The sequence below is a fragment of the Castor canadensis genome, chromosome X (genome assembly GCF_047511655.1).
Source record: "Castor canadensis chromosome X, mCasCan1.hap1v2, whole genome shotgun sequence".
In the NCBI taxonomy this organism is placed as follows: Eukaryota; Metazoa; Chordata; class Mammalia; order Rodentia; family Castoridae; genus Castor; species Castor canadensis.
In genome coordinates, this window is record NC_133405.1 from 36,082,889 (window position 1) to 36,093,131 (window position 10,243).

Sequence of the window (10,243 nt, forward strand, 5' to 3'; positions counted from 1 at the left end):
TACAGGTCCTTCAAGCCAGGAACAGAGTAAAAAAGCTGAGATGTATGTTCAGAAGACAATAGGTCAGGCTTCAAACACTGACACTGTCGGGAGCCAGAGCTACCCCGTGTCGGCAGGAAGTAGGAAAAGACATAGAAGAAAAGGAACAATTGATTATGGATCCAAAGAAAAAGGGCTTATACAGCCCAGTCAGGAGCATAGCCTGAGCACCAGAGCTGAGTTCTTACCTACCGACAAGACTGCCAGAGATCCTCCTCTCTGGTGCCAGCCCTTGGAGAAGCAAGCCATGGATCAGCTTGTGATCCCACGAGCAGAAACCATTACTCCTCAGGAGTTGCTTTCAGATAAAGGGGGCATGGAAAAGAGAAATGTTGGCATAGGGCTTGAAGCTAAAAAAGCATCAGTACCACAACCCCTACCTGAAGCGATAATAGAGTCCGTGGTTAGTGATCCACCACCACACTATGAAGATAAAACTAAGAAGCCAGAAGTCAGTGCTTCTCTTTTGCCATTGGCGGAAAGGCCTTCTACAACCCAAGAGATCAGTCCCTCAGCGGCAGCAGAGGCTCAGGTGCTTACGGATCCGTCTCATATCCAGTCAGAAGAAGAAGAAGCTTCCATCCCGGATTTTCAAAAAGTTCAATCTAAACCAGAGTTAGCCCAGGGCGTCCCAACTATCTGCAAAGAAAAGCTTCCTGGAAATGTCTTCCAGGCCTTCACAGCAAGTGCTTTGGAGATGGCAGATACTACAGCAGACGGAGGTGCTTCTATGGAGAGGCTGCCTCCCAGAAGCCTTTCTGAGTCCTTCGGGGACCCTGAAACTGAAGAAGACTCCCCAGATCCAAAGAGTACTTCAGAGGAGGAAAATAATTCTGATGAGCAGCCAGCTCCTGCACACTCATTCCAACCCTCGTGGAAGCCAGAAGTTGAACAAAATGTCTTCCCCCAATCAGAAAGTTTAGTAAGGGAATCGAGCAGTTTGGAACAGCATCTAGCTGGTGGATATTCTTCCCAGTTCGTGAGAAAGCCTGAAGATGAAGAAGTCTCCTTACATTCAGAGAATGCTTCTGAGAAGGAGAGCCATTGCGAGGAACTGGTTCCTGGTCCCTCTTTCCAGGCATTGGAGAAGCATGAAGAAGGCCTCTCAGAATCAAAAAGTCTTGTCGTGTCTTCCATCTCTGAGACAGAGCTGGCTTCCAGATTCCTTTCCCATGTCTTACAGGAGTCTGAGGGTAAAGAAGTCTCCACAGAATCAAGTAGTTATGTGGAACAGTACAACAGTGTTGAGGATTGGAGCAGCTCCCAGGAAGATCTGACTCTCAGAAACCCCCACCAGGCTTTGAGGAAGCTCAGAGACCAAGAAAAAGCATCCTTAATTCCAAAGAACACTCTTATAGAATGCAGCATTCCTGCCAAGAAGATGCCTCTCAGCCACCCTTCTCAGCCCATTGTGAAGCCTACTGTTCAGTCACACATCTCCTCCGGTTCAGAGAATATTTCTATAGGACAGAGTGGTTCTGTGGAGACAATACCTTCCAGCTACCCTCTCCAGCCATGGGCAAGCCCTAAATTTGAGCAGCAAGTCTCTGCAGATCCAGAGAAGGATGCTGTTGATTGGGGCGTTTTTATGGAGCCTCTGCCTCCCAGAAAAACTTCTAAGTGCCTAAGGCCTAAAGTTGAGCAAAAGCTCACCTCAAGTCCAGAAATTCCAACTCTGGTAGAAGTTCCTGGGGAGACACTGCCTCCCAGACATCATTCTCAGCCCCTGACCAAACCAATAATTGAGCAAGAAGTCTTGGCAGGTGTAGAGAGCACTGGCATTGAGAAAAGCACTTTTATGGAGGTTCCCAAAGATCCTTCCCAGTCCTTGGCAAAAGCAAGAGTCAAGAAAGAAGTACCTTTGGGCAAAGAAAGTGCTGCAGTTGAGGGGACCATTTCTGTGAAATCACTACCTCCTAAACCTCATTCTCAGCCCCTAATGGGACCCTTCATTGAGCAACAATTCTCTGCAGGTCCAAAGAGTGATGCTGTTGAGGGGAGCAAGGCTGTGGATCTGAGGCCTCCTATATGTCCATTTCCAGAGAGCGCAGCTGTTGAAGGGGACATGTCTATGGAGTCACTGCCTTCTAAACTTCTTCCCAAGTCCCTGACAAAGCCTAAAGTTCATCAAAATATGTTTTCAGGTTCCGAGGGTCTTGCTGGTGAGATGGTCATATCTGTGGACCCAGTGCATTCCAAGTGTTCTTCCCAGGTCTTAACAAATCCTCAAGGCCAACCGATCTCACAATGCACTGTTGTCGAAGAGACCACTTTGATGAAGCCACTGACTCCTGGATGCCCCTCCCAACCTCTGGTTAAGTCTAAATGCCAGCCACAGATGCCTCTAGACTCAGTGAGCACTTCCCCCCAACAGGGTAGTCCTATGGAGCCAGGGCCTGCCAAGCATGTCTCCCAACCATGGGTGAACCCCAAATTTAAGCAACAAGTTTCTGCACATCCAGAGAGTGCTGAGGCTGAGGGGAGTATTCCTAAGAAATCTGCATCTCCCAGACGCGCTTCCCAGCCATGGCTGCTCCCTACACTTGACCAAGTGCCTGCAGGTCCGGAGAGGGCTGCCATTCAGAGGAGCATTTCTATGGAGCCAATGCTTCCTAGAATTTCTTCTCAACCCTCGGTGAAACCAGTAGTCAAGCAACCAGACTCCACAGAATCAGTGAGTGCTTTTGTACAAAAGAGCAGTTCTGTGGAGCCAGTGCCTTCCAGACAGCCTTTACAGCCCTATGTGAACCCTACATTAAAGCAAGTCTCTGTAGGTCTGGAGAGCTCTGCAGCTCAGGGGAGCATTTCTGTTGAGTTGAGGCCCCGCAGACATCATTCTCAGCCGCCGATGAAATCAAGAGGCAAGCAAGAAGTCTCCTCAGATTCAGTGAGTGCTTGTGCAGAATGGAGTGGTCCCAAGGGATCAATGCCACCCAAATATGCTTACCAGCAATGGGTGAACCCTAAATCTGAACAACAAGACTCTGCAGGTGCAGAAGCTGCTGTCTTGAAGCGGAGTGGTTCCGGGGACCTAGTGCTTCCCAGGCATCATTCCCAGTCCATTATGATACAGGAAGTCCAGAAAACGTCCTCAAGTTTTGAGATTCCTACTATTGCAGGGGTCATTTCTGGAAGATCACTGCCTCTCAGACATCCTTCTCCATTCTCGAGGAGGTCTAAAGTTAAGGAAATATCCTCACATCTAGAGAACATTGCTGCTGCAGAAGACATTCATAAGAAGTCGTGGCTTCCCAGAGATCCTACCCAGTCATTTGTGAAGTTTATGGCGCAGCAGATCTTTTCAGAGAGCCCTGCTATTGAGGGGAACATTAACGTGGATCCTAGGCATCCAAAGCATCATTCTCAATCTTTACCAAGGCCTCAAACTGAGCACCAAGTTAACCCAGATTGGGGGACTACTGACTCTGAAAGAGGCACTCCTTTGAATAAGCCACCTATGAAACAACTGCCCCAGTCCTTGGGGAGGCCTGAAGACCCACAAGTCTTCTCTCAGTCAAACAATGCACCTGTGAAGAAGAGCAGTTCTAAAGGGCAGGTACCTGTCAAACAGAAACTTGAGTGCAAGCAGGAAGTCTCATCAGTTTCTGACAACTCTCCTGAAGACTGGAAGAGTGAAAAAGGGCAGCTGCCTCTCACATATCCTTCCCAAGCCTTGGATGGGTCTGAAGTCCAGCCACAGAGTGTATCAGCATGCTCCGTGAATGTTCCTGGAGAGTGGAGCAGTCCTGACGAACCCAGTAAGTCTGGTCAGGCTTTTGGAAGTCCTGAGTGTCATCAACAGGTTTTTCTGGGTTCCGAGAGTGCTGCTGCTGAGGGAACTACTTTTGAGAAAGACCCTGGTAATCAGTCCCTGCCAAAAGTCCAGGCTCCTCCAAAGAAAATTAAGAAACAGAGCCAAGACATTGAAGACTCCATTAAGAGTACCCCGACCTCTGCTACCAAACCTGGGAAGCTCATTGTTGGTCCTGCATGGAAAACAGCCATTACTTTGGAATCTTCCTCTAAGGAGGAAGTTCTTCAGAATGATGATGGAAATCAAGACGACCATCCAAGCTTACCCACCAGTGAAATGGATGATGTCCCAAACATTTTTGGAGTCCGTCTGAAAAGAATCCATCCCCCACAGAAGTATAAGAGTGAGAAAAGAGATGACTTTACCCAGCTTCCTTCACAGCCCTTGGGCCCAACTTCATCCTCTGTCAGCACAGAACAACAAGTAAAAAGAAATGCTTCTCAGAGGTTCCTTGACACCTTACAGGATGTCAAGCTGACATCTAGCTCTGCAGAGAAGCAACAGAGCAGGCCCAAATCTGGAAAGATGGCTAAGAAGCACCCAGCCTACAAGATGCCAGGTGAGAGTTTTGTCTCTCCAGATGGCAAGGAGCTACAAAGTGGGGGGAAGAACTGGAAAGCAAAGCCTTAGGTTGAAGCCTTGGGTCTTGAAGTCTGTTCTAGTCCTACTTATTGTCTGGTTGCTTACATAGGGCTGCCTTGGGGATTTGGGGACAAGGTAGTGCCCTATTGTAGATTAATTGATTTGGAGGAAGCTAATTTTGAGTCTCCCTACTCCCAAGGGACACCAGTCTAGACATTCATCCACATTCCATAATGGATACATGACCATATCCCTCTTCCTTCCCCCCTATCTTCTGTAGAGCATACTTTTGGATGGAATCATATGCTTTTCTCAAAAACACTTTTACATGTATTGTGCCCTTCCTAACTACTATCTCTAAAGGCTGATTCATTAAGTGCACTATGTTCAGACTCTCAGTCTGAAATTTACTGTAGACATTCGTACTACCACAACATCTTCATTCACCTGAAATGTCTAAGAATCTAGAACTAGGTGACCTTTTGAGCACTGTTTGCTCCCCAAACCTTTGTACATTACTCTCACCCACACATAGTCTGGTCTATGCCCAACTATGCCTCTGTAAGCCACATACTTGCATGACACTATGAAGTAAGAAATTCCATAAGATGTTCTTTGGAGTTGGAGGAATGACGTCAATGGCCTGAAGCCTCTGGCCTTCTAGGTACTTTCTGAGCCCACCTAACAATCATTGTCCTGCCCTGATTTGGAGATGGGAAGAGGGATGGACAAAGGAAAGAAAGGGTCCACAGAGGGGACAATATGCCCACTTTTAAGTACAACTTCTTAAGTACCCAAGGGACTACTGCCTTACCAGGTTGTAGGGGGGGAACAAAAGAAAGGGACCCTTTTCTACTTGATATCTATTTATTTTCATTTGGTAATTAATAAGGATCCCTTTTGGGACATTATTATGGGTAAACCCCAGCCAAGCTCAAGACCTTGTCTGCCTTGCCTCATTCTAATTCTTTTCATTCATTTCTCAGGAAAGCCTCCTGGTCAGCAGTCAGATGAGGCCACCTCAGAGCCAGCGTGGATGATCATAGCAAAGCAGAAACAGATGAGCTTCCCAGTCTGCGTTCCTATAAAAGAGTCAAAAATCAAGAGCACAGCTGTACCCATGGCTGAGACCAAGGAACCAAGAAATGGGGCAGGAGCTGACACAGCTCAAAAAACACCCAAAAAGGTTTTTAGAGCCACTGATCAATCTTCCTTTGGGAACTATGCCAGACATGTGCACATACACACCCTCCCACACACCCCTTTGGAGGCATTAATCAAGGGAGGGGGACTCTTCAGGGGGAAAGACAAAGTGTCTTTGTATTTACACTAATGTGCCCTTCTTTATGCTTTTAAAAAGTTTGTGGGGAGAGTTTATGAATCACATCCTGTGCTAAATATTCTAGAGCAGGATTTTGTGAAATTGTTTGAGAAATGAGGAGTAAGTAAAACAACAGCAATAATGGGGGAAAAAACCTAAAGGTAACCACTAGGGTAAGAATTGAGTGACTAGTTTTAAAGATATTTTATGCCTATAAATATGCACATGTGTTTTTTTATAAATGGGAATAGAAATACAGTAAACCCCCTTAACTGCAAAGGATACATTACAAGATCCCCAGTGGGTGCCTGAAACCACTGTTAGTGCCAACTCCTATAATTTAATGCCTCTTTCATCTTAACAAAGCACTTACTTGCTGTGGCTATAACTTTTAAAGTTTGAGGCATGACAGCAAAACTAGAAGGAATTTACTTTTCCTTGTTCAGAATTTCACAGATAAGACTTTTTCTTATCGTAGATCTTAGCAACCTCAGCGTATGATTTTTTTCTTATTAAGTCAAGAATTTTTGCTTGCTCACTTAAAGGAAATTTCTCTTTGACATATCTGAGTTTCCAGCATCAGTGTTCTTGCATTTGGGGACCATTAGTATGTAAAATCGGGTTACTTGAACACAGCATTGAAATGCCATCACAGTCAGTCTGATCATTGAGATGGCTATTAAGTGACTAACAGGAAGGTAGCACATACAGCGTGAGTATGCTGGACAAAGGGCTGATTAACATTCCAGCAGGAATGGGACAGCATGAGATTTTATTGTGCTACTGAAAACAGCTCACAATTTAAAACTTATAAATTATTTCTGTAATTTTCCATTTAATAATTTTGAACTGTGGTTAACTAAAACCATGAAAAGTGAAAGCATGGATAAGAGGGAACTACTGTGCTACTTTTTCACTGAACATTTCCTTTCTAGACACCTTTCCTGATTAGCTCATGACAATTTCCCTTTAGGTGTTTGATGTTTGCGTTTCTACACATTGATTTGGTTTTGTGTGGCACCTGCCTTTACGTTAAAAAATGTTATGTGATAGACTAGGCTAATGGTACCACATATGGATCAGGGATGGTGGGATGATGCCTTGCTCATTTCTTGTAAAAACTACAGAACACTGACTCTAGAAAACATATCAAGTTTACCTACCAAGAGTATATCTAAAGTCCTATACTTATAAGTGATTACTAAATTTATTGAGGGATCATGTGAAGACTGACTCTTCACTTTAAAGGTCTTTTTATACAAGGGTAAAGGCCACTTTACGAGATTTATTTATTTATTTTTGGCAGTACTGGAGTCTGAATTTAGAGCCTTGAGCTTGCTAGGCAGGCACTCTATCAGTTGAGCCAAGTCCCCAGTCCCTTTGTCAGGGGGAACTACCCTAGTGTATGTAACTTCATTAATTTAGACCAGTTGTGGAGAGGTTAATTTGAAAAGCCTAAACCACAAAACTTTTAATGACCTATAGCTACATTACTTTCTAACACAAGAAATGCTTTTAGTCATGTGTCAACAAGTTTTGCAGAGGAAATCTTATGGAACTCCCTTCAATGAATTGACGTTTGTTTGCAACCACATTCTGTTAGCTTTACTGTTAAGTGCTGATAAAGGGCTAGGGAAATATTTGTTCCCAAGTTAAATAATTCAAATACTATTCTGTTTACACTATTTGTATAATTAGATAACCTTTTTTTCCAGGTCTACAAGGTGGTAAACTTGAGTCAGGTTAGGTTTTGCAAATATAAGTTCCATACCAAAGGGCTCAGTGCTGTTCTCTGTATGTCTATATCATTTATGTCTTTTCTTTTTATTACTGTTGAACTCATAGTACCCAAGACAGGGCTTGCATCACACGATCTTCTGAGTGTAATTTCCTGCATTTATGTCAGGAGTTACCTGCTTTCTGTTTTCATTTTTTTATTAAAGGGAGATAGCTCTGCAAATGAAAACCAACCAAGAAAGATTCTCACTTCTAGTATACATAGACAAGAGAAGATGGCACAGATGAAGCTACATAAGTCTACCAAATCAGGTAATGCACATACCCTGACCCCACCCCCACCAAGAAAACAGCCCTGGAAGAATGTTGTGAAGCTTGCAATTTTAAGCTCAGGTAATACATGTCTTTTATTCCCTAAATCAGCTTCATGATTCTCTCGCGACTCTTCCGTGAAAAGATGTACGTGTTAGCTTACTTTAGGAAAATCAATTGTTTTTTTTTTTGTGTGTGTGTGTGTGCCAGGTGTGGGTGCATTGTGGCATTTACAAAAGTTCTTACAATATATCAAATATATCATACTTGAATTCACTCCCTCCACCATTCTCCTTTATCTTCCCCCCCCCACTCTTGGAATAGTTTCAACATGGATCATTTTTCTGTTTACATACATGTGCACACAGTATTTGCACCATATTCACCCTGCCTCCTCCTCCTCCCACTGTTACCAGCTCCCCCCAGGCAGGACCTGTTTCGCCCTCCTGGAAAATCCAGTTATTATGACTAATATAAGTCCAGTGTGTAACTTTCCAAGGGTCTTCTAGTCTTTCATGTCACTGCAGAAGCTGTCAAGGCATAAAACTATGGTCACGAAAACATTCTTGCACCTGGGCATGCAAGAGGAAAATACCAAGTCACTTTCCAACATACAGCAAATCAGTATTTCCTTGGGGATAAGTTATATCCCCAATGAAATTGTTGAAAATAATAAAGGCCCAATAGTATTGAATCATTTTTAACTATTTAAAAGGCTTAATCCCTTACTATGTATAATTTAATACATGCCGATAAAAAAGAGTAAACAAAAATAAAATGGCTCTCCCAAAATGTTAGAAAATAAAAAATAAAAGGCTTGTTTCATTTCCTCTGAATTCTGAGCAGGGATGCCAGAGGTGGGAAAATGTTGGCAGGTGAAAGCACTATGATGGGATTTTTTTCAGCAAGAGGAGGAGGAGCGGAGGATGCATTTATACTGAACCATCTTTGTCCTCTCCCTTAATACCTTTCATGAAGAAATCAAACTAGGAATTTGGGAATCCATTGTTTGGTCATGAAATAGCTGCTCAATGCCTCATTGGCACTAGACTCCTGTCCTGTGGCTCTCTCAACTCTCACTGAGCTGTAGAATCACCTTGTGAACTTTTTAAAAAATTAGAAATGGTCCTGGCTCCATTTCTAGCAAGTCTAATTCTGTTGATTCAGGAAATTTCATGGGCACTGTTCTTGTTTATTGAGACAGTGTCTCATTATGTAGCCTAGACTGGTCTTGAACTAAAAATCCTCCTGTCTCAGCCTCCTGAGTGCTGGGATTACAGACGTGCATCACCACACCTGGCTACAATGGTATTTTTTTAAAGAGCCCTAGGTATAGCTAGGATTGAGAAGTACCAGGTGAATCTAAGCTACTAAGTCAACGAGCCCTAGAGCAGGATGAGGGAAGGGTGGAATTGGGGAATAAGGAGTAGTCTGCTTGGCCAGGGTAGCTGGTACAATACTGTTTAGCATAGACTTTTATTGGTTGATCTATTGAGTCATCAGTCATTTTATTTCACACAATGTCATGGACTGGCAAAACAAAAAGTAACTGAATTTGAAACTAAAAAAAAATGAACAGATACAATGTTTCCCTTTTGGTCTCAGCTCAAAAGTGTAAGACAATAAAATAATAGCCACTCAAAGACTGGCAGTTACAGCTTTAAGAATTACTTTCCAGGCCTTTCCATGTTCAGGCCCCTGTGGTCATATCCCTATTGATTGACCATTCATGGCACTTCCCAGGCACTGACTTTTAGAAGTCTGGCATCTGAGGGAGCAGGAAATGGAAAGTTCCAAGAACAGAGTGAGAAAAGGAGACCAGAAAGGATGAAACATTTGATTCCATCTTGTAAACGTGCCCCAATATCTTTGGGTGTTTCTTACTGCTTGTGTGTTATTTCTAGTTGCATTTGAAGATCAGAAGACACAGCACACATCTACCATGGAAAAAGAACCCAAACGATCTTTAAGTCTTCCAGCCAGGCTCCACTGGCCAGTTAAGTCTGGTGAGCAAGCTGATCTGAATGAGCCTGTCTGGTTCTCATTGGCCAAGAAGAAAGCAAAAGCATGGAGCCACATAGCAGAGATCATGCAATAAATAGCTCCTGGCTGGAGCATCAGCATTTTAAGTGATAATTGCCAATAGCTATATCAATTGCACAAGGTGATTTCTTTATTGCCATTATTTTTTTATTGAGCAAACTTTTAATTATTTGAGATAAATGCCATTAATACCTAACCTTTAGTACAGCCACTGCCAGCATTCAAAAAAGCCCAGCATTTCCTCCATAAAAGCTATGGAAAATGTTTGCACTGCTGTAGAACTGTGAAATCTATAACTTTGAATGATGTGCCTTAGAAGGAAGAAAGAAAAAAGATTTTGTTGGAGCAACTAAAAGATTGTTGCTTCCCTCAACCAAATAAGTCATTCCAGTGAA

General features: G+C 43.3%; 1 protein-coding gene across 1 annotated transcript in view; it reads left to right on the plus strand.

The window, feature by feature from the left end:
• Positions 1 to 10,039, plus strand: part of Kiaa1210 (KIAA1210 ortholog) — a 40,363-nt gene extending 30,324 nt beyond the window's left edge. The window contains exons 8-11 of the mRNA XM_074062213.1: positions 6 to 4,412; positions 5,422 to 5,621; positions 7,700 to 7,805; positions 9,710 to 10,039. Of these exons, the coding sequence (XP_073918314.1) occupies positions 6 to 4,412; positions 5,422 to 5,621; positions 7,700 to 7,805; positions 9,710 to 9,903 (4,907 nt within the window). The 3' untranslated portion in view covers positions 9,904 to 10,039. The remainder of the gene's footprint in view (positions 1 to 5; positions 4,413 to 5,421; positions 5,622 to 7,699; positions 7,806 to 9,709) is intronic.
• The last annotated feature ends 204 nt before the right edge of the window (positions 10,040 to 10,243 follow it).